Source organism: Melanerpes formicivorus, unplaced genomic scaffold, assembly GCF_026170545.1.
Source record: "Melanerpes formicivorus ecotype bairdi unplaced genomic scaffold, bMelFor1.0.p_v2 SCAF_17, whole genome shotgun sequence".
NCBI classification, from domain to species: Eukaryota; Metazoa; Chordata; class Aves; order Piciformes; family Picidae; genus Melanerpes; species Melanerpes formicivorus.
The window spans coordinates 5,817,728-5,839,431 of NW_027142369.1; the positions used below are offsets into that span (position 1 = coordinate 5,817,728).

At 39.6% G+C, this 21,704-nt stretch overlaps 2 protein-coding genes across 4 annotated transcripts in view; one reads left to right on the top strand and one right to left on the bottom strand.

Annotated features, from left to right (window-relative positions):
- RPS6KA5 (ribosomal protein S6 kinase A5) overlaps positions 1 to 3,864 on the bottom strand; it is a 77,295-nt gene extending 73,431 nt beyond the window's left edge. The window contains exon 1 of one of the 2 annotated variants that reach the window (XM_068148775.1): positions 3,458 to 3,864. In XM_068148775.1, coding sequence (XP_068004876.1) covers positions 3,458 to 3,530 — 73 coding nt within the window. In that variant the 5' untranslated portion in view covers positions 3,531 to 3,864. Of the gene's footprint in view, positions 1 to 3,272; positions 3,405 to 3,457 lie in introns of those variants that run through there. The other variant, XM_068148777.1, reaches the window with a different exon arrangement.
- Positions 3,865 to 4,301: 437 nt separating this feature from the next.
- Positions 4,302 to 21,704, top strand: part of DGLUCY (D-glutamate cyclase) — a 46,622-nt gene continuing 29,219 nt past the window's right edge. The window contains exons 1-2 of one of the 2 annotated variants that reach the window (XM_068148781.1): positions 4,302 to 4,656; positions 21,085 to 21,156. In XM_068148781.1, the coding sequence (XP_068004882.1) occupies positions 4,644 to 4,656; positions 21,085 to 21,156 (85 nt within the window). In that variant the 5' untranslated portion in view covers positions 4,302 to 4,643. The remainder of the gene's footprint in view (positions 4,657 to 21,084; positions 21,157 to 21,704) is intronic. The other variant, XM_068148780.1, reaches the window with a different exon arrangement.

Genomic DNA, 21,704 nt, shown 5'->3' on the forward strand with positions numbered 1-21,704 from the left:
CAGGAATCAGAAAATGTTTAGAGGCAACAATATTTTTTCCACTGTAAATGATACGAAATTCTTAAGTCTCTAAAAAAGATCAGAAGTTACAGTAACTTTGAGGTTAACCTTCAAAAAAGAAAACCTTGTTCTTAACAAGATTTTAGAAACAGACACTGCAAAGGTCATATTGTTATTATTTTTAGTGGAGAGCTTCAGATACGTAAGACAGTCCTGCCATTTGATCTTCAGCATATTTTTGCTTCTACTTCCTAAAAAGAGAAGGTGATTCCACTTTCCTCCAAAACCCATTTCCTTCCCAAAGTGGAATAAAATAAATTAAAAAAAAAAAAATAAATGGTGACTATTCTGAGTAGTTGAATTGTGAGATTTCTATCAAGGAAAAAATGGTTTGTGGAATGGGGGAAAAAACAATACTAAATATATTAAAAGAGAAATCATTACTAACTGAAAAGTGTCCTGAAACTCGTGTCTGTTTCTAACCTGCGAAACAACTAACTGAAGGAACAATCACTGGGACACAAGCATACTTAGTGTCCCCAGCAGCAGGGGGACATTGCAATTATTTGCATCATTAAAATAATATATATACACACACAGAGTGCTGTGCTCACTATTTGTAACACAGCATACCACAGAGGCACTCAAGCGTTATGCACCACAGTTCCTTCCCTGTCACAGACTCTACTCACATGCCTATGAAGTGATGTTTTTTGACCAACTGTTTTGTGGTCATGCTACAAAGGAGTTTCAAGGCCCTACAAGCATGGAATATAGACCTAAAATTAAGGTTGACTACTTATCAAAGCCAGCGCTGTAATTTTGAAGTTGAAGTTTAGAAGAAATCAAATTACGGTATGAGAGGGTTAACTATCAGCTGGGAGCTGTGTAGAAATAGCACTGCATATGCTCTAACTGTGCGTTTTCATATGCTGCAATACTTGTTTGAACATAACATTTAACTTTTAATTCAAGCTTTATACTATGTTTGTTTACTCACTTGGTCACAATCAATGCCTGTTTCTACCTTGATCAACATTGTCAAAGCAATTCCAAGACCCAAGTAACTGCAAATATGAAGTGTAACTGTAGGTTCACCTGTATTTAGCAGATTCAAACATGTAATTTTGGGGGCTTTGAGTTTGCTATCAAGAGGTTCCAGCAATAACTTCAACATGAAAATGAGACACTCCCTTCTCAAAGAGCCCACTATTTCTACCACAATAGTTCATTCTTTCAAAGCACTGTGGAGACTGACCTCTTTTTCATCTGGCAACTGACAGCTACTTTGGATATGTAATTCTAAATCATTCAATTAGTCATAGAGCTAGCAACATCAAAGGGGGAAAAAAAAACAGAGAGGAGGGAAACAGTAGAATCTAAACAAATTGCACATTAAAAGGATATTTGTGGTATACAACCTCAGTGTTTATGAGCAACAAAGATTCTCTGGCTCCAATTCTAATTCTTGCATGTCCTCTCACTTTGGCCAAAATGAAGCAAAAGCAAATAATCATGCTGCACGTTTTTAAACTGTAGTAGGTTGACCCTAGCTAAGCACCCACACAGAGCACAAAAAACTAAGAAAAATATCAAAAGGATCCCATTGATAGAAACAGTCTGCCATTCTCCTCAAATAATCACATCTCTATGCATTACGTAGAGACAAGTTCTGAAACAGTATCTTGATATGTCTTGCATAGTAATGACACTATTGACACCTTTAGGAGTAGGAGTCTCCCAGGAGTACATGACAGAGCAGCTCCCTCCTCCACCCTAATGCTCCAGAAATAGACAAGCCATTGCTAGAAAGCATTTCTCTAAAAGCACAGTTTTCCAAATACTTAATAAGGAGAAGAGAATGAGGAGGGGAGAAGCAACTGATTCCTATTAAACCGAATTTCAGAAGCTTTAAAAGACACAAAGAAGGCTGAGTATTTTTTAATTAAAAGTATCAGTACTTCCTGAATCTATAAAGCCTTAAGATCAGGATCAAAATTAAAATTGCTTATTAGGCTGTATGGGATAGTTCTTTGTCTAGTTTATATGAAAGTGTTTATCCTCGAACTACCTTCAAATAACTATCCCACAGGGTTATGTGTAGTCTCAGTTTTCATAAAACACACTTATACATTTATCTATTTTCCTAGATACACGTCCTACTTCCTTTCTCCTGCATACTGGAAATACTCTCAAATCTTGCAACACTCAACAAATATGTTTTCTACCAACTCTTTTGCATTTGGAAAGAAGGAAACTACAGTTACATTGGTTTCTGCGTAGCCATCAGGAAGAGAGAGTTTTTTTGTTGGCTTTTTTTTTTTTTTTAAGCTGCAGTGATAGCTATGTTCCGCTGGGGCACCTCCACACTAGACCCCAGCGACAGGGGACCGAAAAGACTCAGACCCAGCACCACCTGCCTTCCCCACTGGCACAGTAAGAAAAGTTATCAATATCTCTATGTCATCGTCATTAACCCGGGGGGCGGCTCTCTCAAACTTTTGCGATTAACAGCATGATATACTTACTTCCTCATGAAGAAAAATGTATAAAGAACATGTATTAATAGCACCTCCACTATTAATCAATATAGGGAACAAACATCCCGACTGTGTCTTACACACACTTTTAAATTAATATTAAAATCCAGATTTACTGCAATATTCAACTTGCCTAGAATCTTCCAAGAAGCACAGAACCCCTATTAAAAATATCAAGATCTTCCCCAACACAACAACCTATGATGAAGTATTTCTCCTGTATCTCGAAAGATCATAAATATTTCACGTCTTGAACTACTTCTCCAGAGGGTCTTCAAATAACTACTAAGTTACAAGATTCACAGACTGCAAAGCCAGATAACTGCGGTTACATGTTGGCACACTCCCCTCTGTAACTACGGCATTTCACCGAACTCAGAGAAAAGCTGTCACATAAAACGACGTAATTTAGGACTGTGACAAACAAACAGCTCCCCCCCAAAACTGACATAGCCATAAAAGTCAAACACACAAGAAAAGAAGAAGAAGGAAAAAAAAAAAAAAAAAGACAACTAATCCTTATCTCTTCCAACAGCGTTAAATACCACTGGGGAAGTGGGATTGCGGAGCCAAATACGCAGCAGAAGTCCAACCGAAGTACTTGTTTTCGGAAATCAAAGAAGAGACCCCTCCCCGCCTCCATTTCTTAGGCTCCCGCATATATCTTTCAGATCGTTCTCTTCCCCGCTCCCCCCGAGATTTCCCTACTGGTCCCGATCAACTCTCTCGAACCTCCTTTCTCAGCACTTCTTCCCCTAGTCCCGGCAGCTCGGCCCGTTCTGCCGCCTCCCGCGTTTCCCGCTGCCTTCCCGTCCTCAGACAGAAACGTTCCCCTCAGCGCCCTCCCGTCGACAACCGAATACCACCACCCCACCCCCGCCATGACCTCCTCGGCCCCTCAGGCCCGCCCCGCTCACCGTTCCTCAGTTCGTGCTTGACGGTGAGAAGCGGCAGCTCCCGCTCCTCCGACGGGCCCGAGGGTCCTTCCATGTTTTCACAGCCGGGCGCTCCCCCACCTCTGCCGCTCCCCGTGTGTGTGAGAGCGGAGGCGGGGGGACGTCACCTGGCCTGTGGCGGATTTTATTTTGCAGGGACGCTCCGGGATAGAGGAGCCATGCAGGCGTGCTGGGGGCGGCTGCACTCCCCTCTGCCTTGGGGAAAACGGGGGAAAAAAAAACAAAACAAAAAAAAAAACCACACCAAAAAAACCACCACCCAATAACAAACAGTTATTAAAATACAGGGAGGCACATGCACGTCGGTTTCCCTCCCCCGGCTCTCAGAGCCAGCCCATGTCCTTGCGGCTCCCCTCCCCCTTGCTCTGGCCGCCCTCCCCGCCCAACAGCCAGGGAGCAGAGCCGAGCCGAGCGGAGCCTAGCCCAGCAGGAGGGGTGAGGGGTGGTGTCAGGAGCGGCTCCTACTCAGGCGCTCGCGTCCCCTCCCTCCCCCTGCTGAGTGCTCATTGGGCTCGCGCGCCCGCGAACCCAGCGGCCGTTGGGCAGAGAACGTTCCACCTACCTCCCCCAGCCCTTCCACCGACCGGCGCCTTCCCTCATTGGATTAGCGACTGCGCCAATCGCGGGGCCCACCCCACCGATTTCCCCCCAATCCCTCTACTCCCTAATCTTGTTTGTAAACATTCGCACCCGCCTCTCCTACTCCCCCAACCCCGCTTGAGGGCGGGCGCCGGGTTGCCTAGAGGAAAGGGAAGGCGCTGATTGACTAATGGGGCTGGCAATCATTTGAGGGAGCAGCCGTGGTGCCATTCCCTCGGGTTATGGGACGGTTCCACCGTACATGGGGCGAGGGGGAGAAAAATAGTAACCATGGGCTTTTCTACTTGTAGTGGTGGCTTGGGGGAGCCGAGTATAGTCCCATTCCCTCGTGGGCGGAGGCGATAGCGGGATGTGGGAGCAGGGTATCCCTTCGTTTAGGGTCGCAATAGGACAGCATGGAGGGGCTCTCAGGATCCTGTTCGCCGGCTTAACTGCCGCCCAACCCCACGGAGTAGGCAGTGTGTGCAGCAGAGCAGCGGAGGCCTGTCCGTGCGCCTCGGCACGGCCACTTCCCTGGGCTGGGGCAGCTGGATAGCTGCCGCCGTGAATGCGGCACGTCGGTATGTCCGTTTCTAGACCAGCGTTGGGCGCCGGGTGACAGTGCCGCGGCCGTGCGGTACGCGCTCGGGTCACGTAGGCCCCAGAGCCCCACAAAATGGGAGTGTGGGTAGAGTGGTCCCCGGGCGGCAGTTGAGGGCAGGCCTAGGGCAAGGCTGCGTTCAGGGAGAGAGCTGGGGGAAAGAAGACTGCCCAGGTCGGTCCTCACGCGGCCTTCGTCCTTAGCTGGGGCTCCTCAAGCCGGGGCTGGGGGGCCTGAGTGACTGCTCTGGGGGAGGCGATATTGACCCATTGCGATACTGAAGAGGCTGGATTTGGTGGAAGATAAACAACCTGTATGATCCCTGCAAGGTCACAAAGCAAAAAGGGGCTTCGTTGGTTATGCCAACATGCATTTTATGGGGTTGCCAGTCTTGGTGTGTTTTGAGGTGGAATTGGGAGGAGGTGTGTAGGTACCCAGTTACTATTGCACTACTTGGGGTATTTTCATTTGATCCTATTAGTTGCCTAGGATGTGCTATCCTGACAGCGGGTTTTGATTTAGTTTTTTAAGAAGATGTGTTTCGAATCTTATTAGAGCTGTTTATCTTACTGGAGCCTCTAAGTCTTGTGTTTTGGAAAAAATCTGATATGTCTAAAACAGTCCTCGTTTCCTTAGGACATCACACAAATTACTTTCCTCCCCATTTCTTATTTACAGTAATTTCTGACTTGATGCTTTTAAATGCTGTTGCTTCCTGGCACTATATAACGAGATGCCAGTTTGCAATGTCAGGTCATGTGTTCCTGCAGAGTCTGATTCTATTACATCAAACATCAATGAAATAAAATCTCTTCCATAAATCCTTTCTTTACATTCCAGCATTATATATTTGTGTGTGTCTGTGCATACATATAACCTACACATGCATGTGTATGTATTTACACATTTCTACAGGTTTCCTTTGGAGAGATTGAGTTGACCTATTTAAAGCTGCTAAGAAATTCCTACTCTGAGTACCCAACCTTGCTTTAAAAGCATGGGGTGCTTTGGGGATTGGTTTCTATTATCAAAGGCCTTCATAGCACTTCTGGCAAAACTTTTGAAGGTGTTTTCCACAAAGCACAGCAGGTGTTTTGTTGAGGCACATACACACACGTATAGGTATATATGTGGTACACACATAACTTTACTAAAGATGTCTGTCAAACTACTGCCTTTCAAATAGTAAAAAGACCATATAGAAAGTCTGATCACAGATATTTTCAGACTGAAAAATAACTGGTTCATAAACTTTTGTCAGTTGGTTTTAGAAGCCTCTCTATTGCAGAAACACTATGCTACATCAGTGTAATATTAAAATACAAATGGGAAAATAACAAAAATACAAAATAAACTGATAAAATTCATTGTTAAATAAAATGTTTGCATCTTTGTAACCAACAACTCCTTTGTACAACTGGTGGGAAGTGCCAGTTCTACACAGGGATTAACAACCACTTCTGATTATTCTGTGTCCCAGATGTCACATTTTAAAGAAATTGCCGCTATATTTTATGCAGTGGCTCTACTAGCCTACATTTTGGTCTAACCGTCCCTTCAATCCCAGGAAACAAACTGCAATCTGACTCTGCTATGTTACTTACCAGCATTTGGCATGAGTGGAACTTGCGATGAATCCAGCAGCTGCTAATAGGCCTGGTTTCAGATGTTCATAGCATGACACACTTCATGTGCTTATTTTCCTCAGGCTTAAACCTTGTTTTAAATTTCAGCTAAAACAGTTTTAGAGAAAGAAGCAATAACCCTAAACCATCAAACTAATGTTAACAATCCACTGTGGTACCTGCTGACTATGCATATAGCAAGACACAGCAACTACCCTATATGATCCAGTTTAAACTGACTGAGTTTGGAAAGTACTATTGCATGAACTCAAAGTTTGTTGTTATCAGAGAGACCTGCTGATTTGCTCACACCTTGGAAAAAGGAACTTGGCAACATGGCCATTCCATTATAAAAGATTAAGATTTTTTTTTTCATAACAATCTCCAGTGTTAAAATATTTTTGCAGTAACATTTTTGTGTCGTATCCAGAAACAGCTAAGCAGCCTTACTGAATGCTTGGAAAGAGTCCTACCTTTTGACAGACAAAACAGCGATACTTGTACAGAAATTCTCAACCTGTCAGTAGTCCATCAGTATAAGTCTGTGCTCAATTTTTCATTTCAACTGAACTTTTGGTAGCAGTGGGGGATTAAAGTTGGTTGTGGGTTTAAGAATGGGGCCTACCTTCAGCAGAATGATCTAATCATTGCAGACTGGTTTCATTACCTCCATCACTTTTGTCTTTGAAGCAGTAGTGCATGCCTTTGTGGTTGTTTGTAAAAGGACATGAGTTTGTCAGCCTTAAGGGTATACAGGATTTACAAGTGGGTGGGAATATACAAGCTACATCTGTACCAGAAAATAAAGCAGATTAGGACTCATTGTTTGGACACCAAGGCAAGGGGCATGATAGAGCATGGCATAGTTTGCATACACATAACCTAATTCTTCCCCCTTCAAAACAGGGTGACCTTTTCCATAATGCCTACTGGACTTAAATAGTTTGCAAACTATTACTGAGCTATTCTAGCCCCAAACTTGTATTAAGACATTTCCTGGGAGAGTACTAGTGAGAGGACCAACCATTCCTGAAATCAGGCCAGCAGTCAGAAGTCATGTGTCAATGCTCAAATTCTGCCTTTGTCCCATTTGAATCAGTAACACAGACAGTCACAGAGGCAGACAAGGGAGGAAATTTGGCTTCAGCCTGCAGTCAAAGCTAGCATGTGAAAGTACAGAAACAGTGATGGGGTATAGACCCATAGGGAGTACAGAATAGTCTGTAAGAGATTCCTTTATAATTTGAAGAAGTAAAACTACTCATGCTATGTCAACTGTGCTTTTAGAAGTACAGCTCTGAGTGCAATTAAACTGACTGAATATTTTGTTTGCATTTTAAATACTCAATTTATGTGCACGCTATGACACTGAACAAAAAAAATACTGGTTTTGTGGTGTGTATTCAGTAAATTACCTCTTCAATGTTAAAAATATCTGGTGTAAAAATTATGTAGAACTATGAAGTGTTGTAGAGCCACCCGCTATAGTGTAAATGTTTGGAGGTTTTTTTTAAGTATCTGTTGGTGGGGCTTTTTAAGTAACATTTTCAGATTCATGTGTAAACTAAAAGCAACCTGACAGGTCAGTCAACCAACAGTTTGATGTTTGGGCTAATTGTGTGCTTTAAGTTAGGGAATGTGGAGTAATGGAATTCTAAAGATAGACGTCTCTTCTCTACCCCACAACACAACTGTTCAAAAATGTGTGTATTTACTTGCCATTCCTAATGTGAGGAGAGATAGGAAAAATACTGTGGGAAATACCCACATGGAAAGATATTATTGAACTTCATTTAAGGAAAAGTGTCACAATGTTTCAATTTTGGTTCTAAAAAAGGTGGCCTGCCAAGATGGTTTGAGGGCTGAGGAGGAGCTGAAGTGCTCATTGTACAGACTTCTGGGAGGAAATGAAGGAGAGAGAAATTATATCTCTCTGTGTGTGTGTATATATATATATATATATATATATGTATGTAAGAGCTTTATAGCTGCACGCTTCCAGGGTGTCACTGTGTTACAGTTACTTCATTTACTTTCTTTCTGAGGGGGAGCTGGATGCAAGAAATGGTTTCTTTGCAGCTAAAATTGGAGGTGTCTGGTGCTTTCCTTTGGTCATTGAATTGTTATATAAAGAGGTGTCATTTTCAAAGTAGAAATGTTGGAAAACTAGATGCTACAACGTGTTTCAGTTAATCGCTCCTTTGAGAACTTTTGCCCAGCGAGAGAAAAAGAGGGTCACATTTTGGAAACCAAGAAATTAATTGAGGGAAGGACTCTGGAAAAGACAATCATGACATGAAAGAGCTTTGTGTGAGATTTTAGTGCAGTATTAATTCTAGTTTCTAGTTTGCGTATATTCTCTGTGTTTGTTATTGCTTGGTTGGTTCTTTTTAATCTGCAACTGAACATTTTCATGCTTGATAATTACAAGTAGATTGGGTAGATAAATTTGCTGTTTAAAGCATTGATTTTTTTTATTTTTTTTAAACGAAACTGCTCTGGCCAACAGTTTTATCTTGCTGAAACCACGTCTTACCATGAAAGGAGAAGTTATGCTAAGCATCCAAGCCTAATAATTTTCTTAACGGAAGTGGTAACAACTCTGTCAGGAAATGGATCATTTCTTGATATGGTGCATATGAGTGAAGAAGGGTTACTGATTCTAGGGCTGCATCTTTGATTAAACTTAAGTGCTGTTTCAGTCAGTATTAATTTCTTCACTGAAAATTCATTTGTTTGGTTTTTCTTCAGTAAGAGCATATTCGCAACTGCTATTCCAGGCAACACTTTCTAGAGTTTAATTGTTAAAAATATTTTTATTTTATAGACATGTATATTTGTTATGTTACTTGGTCTCTGATGAGGAAAAAGAAAATACACGAACGCTGTCCAGAGAGGAAAGGAAGTAGCACTATGTATTAGAAAGGTACAGTTTTAATAACCTCTACAGTGCAGCCGAGGAGCTGCATCAGCGCTGGTTAAGGGCTGACCTGCTGGAAAGCAGCTCCACAGGGAAGGACAGGCTGGAGTCCTGGTGGGCAACGAATTCACTATGAGCCAGCAGTGTGCTCGTGGCCAAGAAGGCAAATGATGTCCTGGGGTACATTAAGAAGAGTGTAGCCAGCCGGTCAAGGGAGGTTCTCTTCCCCCTCCCCTCCACCCTAGTGAGGACACATCTAGATTACTGAGTCCAGTTGTGGGCTCCTCTGTTCAAGAGATGGGGAACTACAGAGGTCTACAGACTCAGGAGATTCACAACCTACCTGGATATGTTCCTGTGCCATCTGATTCTAGGCAAACCTTTAGCAAAGGCTTGAACTAGATGATTCCCAGAGGTCTCTCCCAACCCCTACCATTTTGTGAGGCTGTGATTTCGATTTCTGATCTGATTAAGTGCTTAAGCTAGACAGAGATGGAATTCCTAATAAATACCAAAAAAATGACTTTTGAGGCCTAGTCCTCACTCAGAATAATTTGAAATAATTTTCAGATTTGTTGGAAGAAACACACAGGGCTGTTCTACATAATATTTTCATTAAAACTCTAAGTAATACTGATTGCACTTAAAGTCAAAATCCTTTTCAGAAGACTCAGATGTGAATTCTCACTGTTTTTAAAACTGACTGTAAATTTTCAAGAAGAGGACTTTAGAAAGGCAAAGCTAATCAAGTTGTTCTGAAAGCTACACATGAGGAAATACATCCTGATACTTGCAGAAACCATGCATCTGCTTTCCACCTCCAAAGGAGGAAGCAAAACCATGAGAGTGATTAAATGGCAGAGCTTAAAGGTATGCATTCTTTGTAGATTTAAGGAAAGCCTATTGAAAAGGATGTAAGTGAAAAGAAGTGCCACATAAAATGAAGATGGGAAAGCCATTCTTGAAAAGCATAAATGAAAACTAATACATTCATTTTCACAACTTTTTTTTTCTACTGATGTTTTTCAAGATACTGCATCTGTTAAATTATCATGGAGCTAAAAAAAAACCCCAGCAGATTGAATGCAGTCAGCAACATTGCAGAGATTATTTTTTTTTTTTGTATTTCCTTTACAAAAGTCATATGGTTATTGATTTTGAACCTCTTTGAAATTAAAAATGGTAAGGTGTTTCTATGATGGAAAATAACAGAAAATAACGTCCCAAGACATGGGTAAATTAAGAGAAGTGTATTGCAGACTCAGGTGATATATTTCCTGGAGTTTAGGAGGAACTTGAAGCTCTCCAAAAAAAAAAAAAAACCATAAAAACTCCCATTAATCTCAAATACTGTATCAGGTGACTGGAAGGCACCTCTTAACATAATGCAAGCTAATATATAATATGATTTTATGCCAGCAGCCTTATAACTATGTACTGTGATAAGTCAGGTGACAAAACCAGTATCTATAACAATAAATTATGTTTTTTCAATACATCTAAAAAAAAACCACCCAAACCCAAAAAAACCCCAAAACCCAGGATTTTTAACTGAAGTTTCTTAATTGACACTAGCACTGTAGACTGTGTGATTTGGGATTAGAGCTAACTGGGTACTGTTACTTCAGCTGTTCTGTGATTTCATTGCTGGTTTTCTTTAATTTTTCATCCCATACTGATTTATTAAGATAGAGGATATAAACCAGGATATATAGGGCACAAACTAGGATATGTCTAGCTCTTGTCCTCAGGACTGACCAACAGCAGCTGTGTGGTGTCATGACAAGCTGTGGTAAAAGAATTATCATGCAGTCTGTCAATAAAGACCTCCATTTGTTTGCTTTGACTTCACATTTGCTAATTTCATCTGAGGGCCCATTGTGATTTAGTTGAAAATGGGAGCAACAAATTGTTACCTTTTACTTTCTCCATTCTTTTTTTGCATCTGCCTCTGTTTTCTTTGGCAAACCCAGAATGCAAAGCATCAGTCTCCTTCCTCACAATGCCCAGTAAAATACTTGCTGTAGGCCCCAGGTTATGCACTAGGCACTAGCAGTTCTTCAAGCTTTCAGTAATCTATACACGGCCTCACTTCTTCCATTTTTCTTTGGTAAAAGGCTTATAGGGGAAACCTAAATTATTAGGATGTTAGAGCCCTCAGTTTTAATACATCTCTTTTGTAATGTAAGGTGTTTGCTATGACAGGCTTTCAAGAGGTTATCAAAAGTCCAGTTGGTCAGAAGGCATTTTACACTTCTTTTGTAAATTCCTCAGGATTTGCTTTTTCTCAGAAGTGTTAGAGTTCTATGCAAAGAGATGTCCTATTAAGCAATTTTCCTTTGGCAGTCATTTATTAAGTCTGGATAAGAGCAGGGCTTGGCATCTACCTCCTTACCTGTCACATTCAAAGTTACTTTTCTGTTGTGACCTCTTTTCAAAATGTCAATGTGGAACATTACAGCACTGCAGATTATTGATATTGTAAATAACTCCATTAACTCTGAGCAACTTCAGCCTTCTCACTCCCCCATTATTTTCTGGGATTTAATGAAGATTTAGAATAATTCCACATCTCTCTCCAGCTTCAAAAGAGCACAGTCTTATTAATTTTTATTAGACCAAACTCTGTGGTAAGTGATTTGCTTCCGTTAGGACTCCATGTTACTTTCATACAAGTCTAGTGAGATGAATCTTCAAAATGTGAAGTCAAATGAAAAGAACCCCACAGATTCTTAGAATTACTTATAATAGACAGAGAAGTTAGGGTACGACTTCAAGTTAATTTCTCATTCTCTGGGTAACGTGTATCTGCAATGTAGCCTTATGATGTGAGATGCTTTCCATTATTTTCCAAAGTCTTTAGAGATAATAAATTGGTTAAACTGCTCCACTGTGTGACATTTTTGTGTAGAAAGTGTTTGATTGAAGACAGTGGACAAGCATGAGGTACTGGTTTAGTTTATGCGTAAAACAAGATAATTCCTTTTGGACAGCAAGTACCAAAATACCCACTGTAAATCATTTGGGATTGGACACAAACCCATTGTAGTCCTGGAGTGCTATCTTTGAATGGATATATAGGGAAGAGATGAAGGGGATTTCTGCAGAAAGCATGAGTCTTTCCCTGCTTTTGACAAACACAGAGCAAGTATTAATCCCGTATTTAATTTTGTGTTTCAAGGCAGACCAGGGCCATGCTTTCTGTAGCCTTTTATATACTTTCTGACTTAAGATATCCCATGAACAAGTAATCATTCCTTCTCTAAGGCAGCAGTTGCTTAATCTTCCTAATGCCTCCCTGCAGAAGTAAATGCCTTCTCACCTCACCCACACACCCCAGGCAAACAGCCTTCCCCCAACTCTTGCCTATGCTACAGTAGCAACAACATTCGTCTTCAGTTAGAGTCAAAGATGTTATAGATGCAAGAGAAGCTGCGCATCTGCTTATCATCATTTGTCCCTCTTAATGCTTTTACATTTCTAGGTTGAAGCTTCACAGTGCATCCTCTTCAATAGTTGAGGATTTTGGCTACAGTTAAAACTATTTTGGCCCTATTGATTTGGTTGTTCTGTTTGGTTTTGCAGACTTTATTCCCCTTGAGATTCTTAGAAGTGACAAATACTAGAAATCATAGGGTCTTGTTATCTAGAATAAAAATCAACCCAAAATATTAAAGCAAGTCTGCTTATCCATCTTATTAATAATCTTACTGTCCCTTGTTTATAGAATGGTCATTGTTAATCTTTGGGTTTTTGCTTCAGGGAGGTTTATGTCTTACCTTTCCTGGTTATTTGGTTGTCTTGCATCTATCAAGTCCACATATTCATGCAGTAAATATCCCAGCAGTGAAGTTACCTACAATATTCAGAAGTTATTTCAAAGAAGACACAAATGTATAGACATATATATACACATATATATATAAAATGAATTAATTATAAACATTATTTTGTTCGTGATATTGAGGTAATTTTCAGCAGAAATTTCAATTTGTAGTTGAAAACATACTTATGGTTGCAGTCACAGAATTCAATGCAGCTAAGAGATTACGTCACACTACAGTAATGCCGATGAACCCTTCCTATAGATTTGCACTCCCTTGTGCTGAGCTATATACAGACCCAGAACAGAAAGGTATCCCCCCTGATTTCTTAATAATATTCTAAGAGGAAAGCCCTTGGAAAACTGTGAAAGCTTATTTTTTTTCACAGAAGCCAGTAATTACAATAAAGTACAGAAATTAGTTTTCCATCAAAGCTACATGTCTATCAAGAGTGGAATGGGCCATCTGTAAGCATGGTATCCTCTCTATTTCTGCTTATTTTGAAATAAAGGCATTTGAGATGTGTAACTTCTGCACAGCTCATAAACTCAGAATCACTGACATTAGATGCATTTCTGCTAATATTCTTAGCTATTTTTAATATACCTAGATTATATCCTAAACAATGCCCACTTAATACACTTTGTTTTGCATATTTTCTTCTGTATACTTAGTAACCATGGTAAGGTCACACACAGATCATTCTATTCTTGGAACTATAGGATACTAATTTTGAACTATCCCTTATTCTATTAAATTTATGCATTCTTAAATTAACTCTCTTTAGTTGAGAACAATTTGGTTATGGAACAAAAGCATATATGTCATATATTTTTTGCCTAGTGTATGAAACCAAGTGCTAATCATAAAAATGTCCTTCTACAAAAGGAGTGGAAAATATTGCATAAGATTTTCCAAACTGAAGCTGGATCTACTCAGAATGCTTAGTTTTTAAACTTTCCAGAACATGGGAAAATAACCCACAACAACATATTTATTGTTTAATCAGGAGGATGGTTATGTACGGTTTCATATTCTTTTATATGCTTTCTGGTAAACTATATTTTTTATGTCAAGCAAGAAATCTTGCTTCTTTCCAGTCATGTATTTTCATGCTCCAGAGAACTTGCATTCTTTCTGACAATTTTTTCATGGACATAATGATGGTGTATCTCATATATCTGCAGTCTGAAGTGCTTAACAGATTCAAAGTTAGCCTTGCATACCAAACTTTCTCTGTCAAAGTCTTACAAAGACAAATAATATGAGAATAGAGGAGACAGTTCCATTAGAGAAATTTACCAGTAGAGAAGTGAGTTTTTAAATCATTATCTACCATCATTTTTTCAAATGTTTTAGTAGTAGCAATTTTTTTTTTTTTTTTAATAGCAGTCTTCAACTGCTCCATCAATCTAACTGGAAATCATAGCAGATTCTAGTAACTGATGCTTCTTTGTGATCCTTTTAGCTAATTAAAATGCTCTTTTCTTTCTTAGTGAGAAACACCTTCAGCCTGTATTCAAATCACAGAATCAGCAAGGTTGGAAGAGACCTCAAAGATCATCAAGTCCAACCTGTCACCACAGAACCCATGACTAAACCATGGCACCAACTGCCATGTCCAATCCCCTCTTGAACACCTCCAGGGATGGTGACTCCACCACCTCCCTGGGCAGCCCATTATAGTATCCTTCCATCTTTGCATATTATGAAAATACTCCCTGATAGGTATGGTTTGGCATATGATATATCTTGCTCTGTATGACTTTTTTCCTTTGTATTTATTTCCAAGTAGCTGAGCAATTATCCATTTTGAAGTTTTATCCTTCTCTGTCCAGAAATGCTGTCAAATGTTCACTCCATTTTCAAAACTGTAGGTGATCCCAAAAATGTGTCTTCATACTGATTATTTTAAAAGTTAACAGGCTTAGGTTTGAATCAAACTCATTACTCCCTTTCCCCCTCCATCAAAGCCCCACATGTTTGACTAATATTCTGGAGACAAAACATGTAGATTTTCGTGGTTGAATTTTGGCAAATGTGCGTGCTATGCTTTAATTGTATGTTTTAATTGTATGATTTGGAGCCCATTAATACAAGCTGCTGAGTGCCTTTAATTTGTCTTGTCTTTTTTCATTGCATACACTGTGTAGTCTGATGCCCCTTTAGAAAAAAACGTGTATTGCTTGTATCTTTTTCTGTACTTAACTATTCTGTTATATCTTTCTTGTCTGTGTGTAGTATGCTTCTATGCAAACATTTAGGCAAATTAAATACAAAACAGCAAATGTTTAAGCACTTCATCTGTCCTTGAACTCAATAGGACTACTTATCTACTTGTCTCTGTTACTCGTATTCATAGAGGTACTATACATTTGAGTCTTTAAACTGCATTCTCTGAGGCAAACCAGGTTTTATGCATATTACCTCAACTGTATCTGGGAACAAAGCCCTGAATTAAAAAAAATAAATAAACAAAAAGTAGTAATAGCTGCTTCTGTACAAAATACAGGCTCAAATCTGTATTAAAATGGAATTCTATAAGCAGAGCACGCCAAGGTACACAAACACCTGTAGCTTATTTTTTAAATATAACATGAAGTGATAGATACATAAGACATTTTCAGCCCTTACCTTCTTATTGTTTGGTAATGAAAATCAATGTGATGACATTAACATCTCTTTCAAATCAGCTAACTGATGGTGCAGCAGTATGAGTCATCTTCTTAACACTGAGCTGTTATTTAAAAAAAAACCAAAACACAACAGTGATAAAAGGTATGAGGGTGATAGGCCTTACTCTACCCACGGAACATAGGGGAAGCAGTAAAAGTTCAGGATTAATTCTAAGAGCTTGACAGGTAACTGTATTTCTTCTTTCTCTTCTGAAATGGTGCATGAAGGCTGCTGTTTGAGATATTCTGTTGTAACTGCACTCAACATGTTAATGTAGCGTATAAGCCACTGAATAGCTGACAAAGTGACAGAATTTACTCAGCAGATAACTGGTCTCTAACCAGGAACATGTATGAGAAGTTCTTCACATGACCTGTATTGGGACCCAAGCCTAGCACAGTTTCTAAACTTCTTCTATGCACTTGCTGCATAGTTACAGTGCTGCTGCCACCAGTGGTGACAGCTTGTGACAGACTGCCTGCATCAGAACTAATGTTGGTTAGGCAGGACATGACTGTGTCTGCGGGTGCCTGGATGCACTGAACCGACCATCAAGGGCAGTTTCCAGATCATCATGACAACTATAGTTTCCACATAATACACAGTTGTCAGGTATGCAGTAATCAAAAGAGTAATGCAGCCATAACTTGTTTGAAACTTCATGCAGCCTTTCCAGTTGGAATGGGTGCTGCAGAACAAAGCTGTATAGACATCCTTGATACAGATTAACTTTTAGTATGTGGGCAGCATGGATGCTCCAAGATAGAAGAGCAGTCCCAGCATATACCATTCGCCATCATGTAGCACAGTTGCTAACAGCACTATATCTACACTTACTCCTAGATGTTGTAGTGATTAACCTGATTGTCGAAATAACACTGCTTAAACCAGGGGTTCCATCACAGAACCAGTACTCAGTCCTTTTGATCAATTTACAGTACTACTTGGTGTAAGAGCTGAAGGGAGCAGTCTAATAACAAAAGTCAGTATCTCTCCATCAGAAGCATTTGTATAGGCAAAAATAGTTGTCCTTGGTAATGTTTGGAGAGGTACAATTCCCTGGAGGTTCCCCAGACACAACCTACTGAGACATCCACATTTCAGCACCATCTTTTTGTAAATACATAGGTTGCAATCATTCCTCTAGTGATGGTATCTGAGGAGAATTGCTTGGCAAGGAACACTAAGTGCAGTTACAGCCCCTGCAGGCAGATGTGAACTCAAAAGAAATGACACAATCCCAGGGATGGCCTGAATGAACTTATGTCAGGAGCATGATTTTTTTGGGAGCATGGTACTATTTTTATGGTGTGTGGGGAGCAGTACATTACTCACCTGCTTGTGTCCAGATGGAATTCCTCGGGAGGAATGGGCATGCCATCAGTCCTGTAACCCTGCATGATGTGACTGGGTGTAACCTAGGTGGTGACATACTTTATCAAAATAAGCACCTGTGGCTGCTGCCTTGTAAACAAAGCAGAACAAGTCACTGTACTTTGTCTTATGGACTTCCACTTTTATTCTGCATGAGCGCTTATTGCATTGGCTCCAACATGCACTACTCTGCTAGCTGGGTGATGCTGCTTCAGGTGGTGGGCGAGAGGCCATCGTTGGTGGCCTGTAGGTGAGGTCTTCTGCATCCGTGGACTGTCTCAGTGACAGAAGGGGACAAGACAGAGAACTGGTGCCTGGACTCATCCCAGAGAATTGTGGAGCAATTCTAGAGATCTTATGTAGTTCAGTGTAGATTGGGAAACTATATTTAAATACCACCCTCATGTGGTTTCTTTTTTCAGTTTCTTGAAGTTGAATAAGCACTTCTTGTCATCTCATATGAAAAACACCTCTGGTAGATTATTGCTGTCTTACTGCATCTGGTGAATATTCCTGTCAGCAGCGAAACACATGAAAGTGGCATTTTTAAATCTCAGTCAAGGTCCTTGTCTCCTCTTATGTGTGTGTTGTATCTTGCCAAAGGTGCACATAAGTAAGATAGCTGTCCTGAAGCTTGTGGGTCCTGTGATTTTGTAAGATGATGGGGCAGGGTATGCAGGTATCAGAACATAACCATGGAGTTGGAAGGCTGTGTGGATTGCAGAATAAAAAAGCCAAAACAAATGAGATCATGAATTGATTGTGCCCATGCAAGTGCAGAGCTCTGAGTGTGAGCTATTCTCTAATCACTGTCCATATTTCTGTGCCTGAGAAATTATTTATTTTGTCCCAGAGCAGAAGCAGAGTGTAAAATAGTGCAAATGCTGTGGTGGAAGTTCAAGGAGCCTGTACAAGACATGTTGCACTAACACACAGAGCAGTGTGAAATGGCTGCTCTGGAACTCATGATTGCTTTCTGTTATTTGTTCTTAATATACTGGGAGAAACTAAATGCTACGTGTCTCCGGTTTTTTTGCAAGTAAACAAGATCACATCAAAGATACATTGATTCTATCATCAGTTTCTGATCATGATACAATCTGCAGGATCTTAAGTATGGGTAGCTGCTTTAAACAGCAGAGAGAACACTAATGGAAACCAATTTAGATTTCTGTTTGCTGTCCTCATCTAAAGGTGCATAAGCTTCAAAGGCTGATACCCTGTATTTCAAGTATAGAGTTAAATCTTAATTTGCTAGATGAGCCACTGCCTGAAAATACACAAAGCCCTTCCTCTTTGGAATAATACACAAAGCACTTTTGTGCTTTGAAATGATTCATAGCAGATGGGAAGAAAAAAGGGTCATTAATTGATTCTTCAGCAAAAACATCACAAGTATAACCAAGAGACCTAGTTGGAAATTCAAATGAATTAAATTTTCAGAGAAGTTTGTTCTTTTCACAGAAGTCACTTGGCAGAATTTCAAATCAGCTTGATGATTAAGCAGCAGGTCATTTTAAACCATGTTTACATTAACAAACCTCCATAACCATATTCATACTAGGGCAAGGCATAGTACACAAAGGGTTCGTTAGATTGTAATTATTTTAGATTAGTTTCCATTATGTGTCAGTAAAGGCAGCATGTGGGCTGGCTCATGTTTCAAGCTACTCTGTTGTTCCTGTTATGCAGCTGTAGCTTTGGGTAGGATATCTATAGCACAATAGCTGTAAAACCCTGCCCAGCAGTGTTGAGTAGTGACCTCTGCTCTTTTTTGGCCAATGAACCTGTACATGCCACCACCCATTCTTATTATCTAACTTTAAACTGAAAACCGGACAAAAAGAGATGTAAACAATGCAAGATTGTATTTTGTAAGTCTTTGGGCTCCTTGCAAGCAGGTTTCTAGGTTACTCTTTGAAAAGTCACTGCGTTAAATCATGTTCTTATTAATGTATCAGTGCCACTGGAGAAACAGATCTATAATCTGTGGTATCAGAAACTGGTATCAACAGCTTTGCAGTTTTCAAACTGACTTGTTTGTTACTCTCAGAAGCAGTAGTTTTAACAGGCTACTTATTCTCAGGTGATTCCTTTGTAAACCCACAGAAATACTATATGTTTTTAGCTTTATTTCATGAATTTACTGGACATGTAGAGGTGATGCAGTCACACTGACATTTCTAAGGATGTTTTAATCATTTTGTGTTATATAATTTTTTTTTTACCTGATGTAGTTTAAGCACAGCAGTATGGCCACACCCACTGCATCTCAAAGTGTAATCTTTCTGACACTTAAATGACATTTTCCCCATTTTCTTGTGCAATGAATAATTCACAACGTGGGCCTGGAAAGAATCTATGCTCACATTTAAATATCTGTGAAATTTACAGATCCACATTTTAATTTTGAAAGCTCTAAGGTAATAAAACAATGTTTCATTTGCTGCACTTCCTTCTTTTTCTCTAAAGAGATCATGCTCAGCAGATTGTAAAATACTTTATAAACTATAGCTCAATCAATGATTTAATGTAAAGATACATAAATCTGCAAGGCTAGTTGGTGGTTCTGCTGTCAAAAATGAAGGAGGAAATAATTAGAAAAACTACTTTTAATCCAAGCCTATCTATAATTTTTTTAAAAGGGATGTATCTACAAAGGTTCAGAGGAGTCTGCATCAAACAAGTCTAGGAAAACATTTGAGCATTTGTTGTGTTTTGCCATTTCGGAAGTTAGATTATTTGGTCTCAGACTGAGAACAGAAAAAGCTTAAGTTTGAAATTGTGAGACAGTTTAAGGTATAACTGAGTGACACAGCAAGTGTATAAATTAAAACAAACTAGTAAGAAGAGGGAAGGCCAGGGGATACAGAAATACAAACCAAGGAAGCAAGCCATATGAAGGTAATTCCAATTTGGAATTCTGTCTGAGCTCAGGGAGGAAAAAGGCAGAGATGGAGGCAAACTACAGACAAAAGAAAGAGGGAGGAAACAAGAAATAGTCCAGGACGTGAACAATGCTGTGATGCACTTGTGTCCATCATACAAGGCAACTGAAAGACAAGGTAACCTCTTTACTAAACCTTGTCTGGAACTGCATTTTCTTGCTTCATGTTAGCTTGCAGATTATTTGGCAGAGGTGGATGGTCTTGGTCACTTTTCCCAAGCATTACTGTTGAATATTCAACTTGCTGTCAGACAAGGTAAATCTTTAAGTGATATGACAGGCAAAGGTACATCTTTTAGAGGAGCAGGGTTGTTTGTTTTTTTTAAACAGGATAAAGTAACCTTCCCCTCAACATTATTTTTTTCCTAGCATGAGCTGTGGGATTCAGGGGAAATAGAGCATAACATTTGCAAAGAGTTATAAAGATGAGGTTTAGAACCATGCCTGTTCCAACCATCCCAGCAAAGATCAGCACCTTAGTGCACAGTCACCCATACTCAACTCATGCACTGAGAACAGCATGTACAAGTGGTTAATGACTTAGAGCTTCACATGGCAACAACTGATCACAATTTCTGAATAAATTTTTTTAAAAAAAAATCACCTTTCAAATCTAGTCTTCCTAAAAATTGTTGTTGGCTAGGTAAAGGGGTATTTTGCAAATCAGCTGGGCCAAATTAATGATGTACTGTGTAGCTGCTTAACTCTACTGGGATGGTGCTGCACAAATATATACTAAATGAAGATGTCACATAACAATTTGATGTTATCTATTAAAGCCAGAGACAAGAACCATTGAGAACTTTTACAAAAGCTGACACACATATGTACTTCCTGACTCCTACTTTGATGCTAAGAAAATTTTTTTCCTCAATATGTCTTTTTAATATAATGTCATTTCAATACACTATTGTTTCTGACAAGTTGATTCATTACTATTAACTACTGATACGACATATGCCATACCACCATCACTGTCTGATCACACAGCTCCTTACATCATTCTTACAGATTATTCTTGTATGTTATCATTGCTTTACAGCTTTATTCATCATCCTTGTCAAGATCTGGAAGTGCAGCTCAGAATATGGTAGTACCTGCAAATTGACAGTGGGTAAGTGTCATCTTAATGTGGCAGACGGCAATGTATTTTAATATTCATTCATTGAAGTTTAGTATGTAAAACTCCAAATACACATGAAATACCTTGAATGTTCATGTAAACCTCTAAAAAGTGTTTATTGTGCTTCTAATTTAGAAACAAATATTTAAGTAAAGGTTCTTTAAGAGTAATCTTGACACTTCAGTTCTGTGAAGCTTTACGATATTGCTTGTTGATATTGCAAATTAAGAAGTCTGATGTGAGCAACATGACTTAGAACAAGGTTTTTATCAGACTGCGTGCTTTTAAGTATGAAGTCTGTCATTACAGAGCTAGTGAATGCCATACTTGCCCAGGGCTATATCTGATTTACTTTAGAGATTCATTCCATCAAAGACAACCCAGACTAGAAAGGCACAGCACATAGAATGCCCTCAGGCATAACAGCCATTTTATAATCTATCACTATCTTCTCTTAAGGTCTTTTTAACACTTAACCCTGCACCCTGTCTTTAAAAGTCCAAGGTAACCCCATGAGGTAACTGATAATTTCACATAAT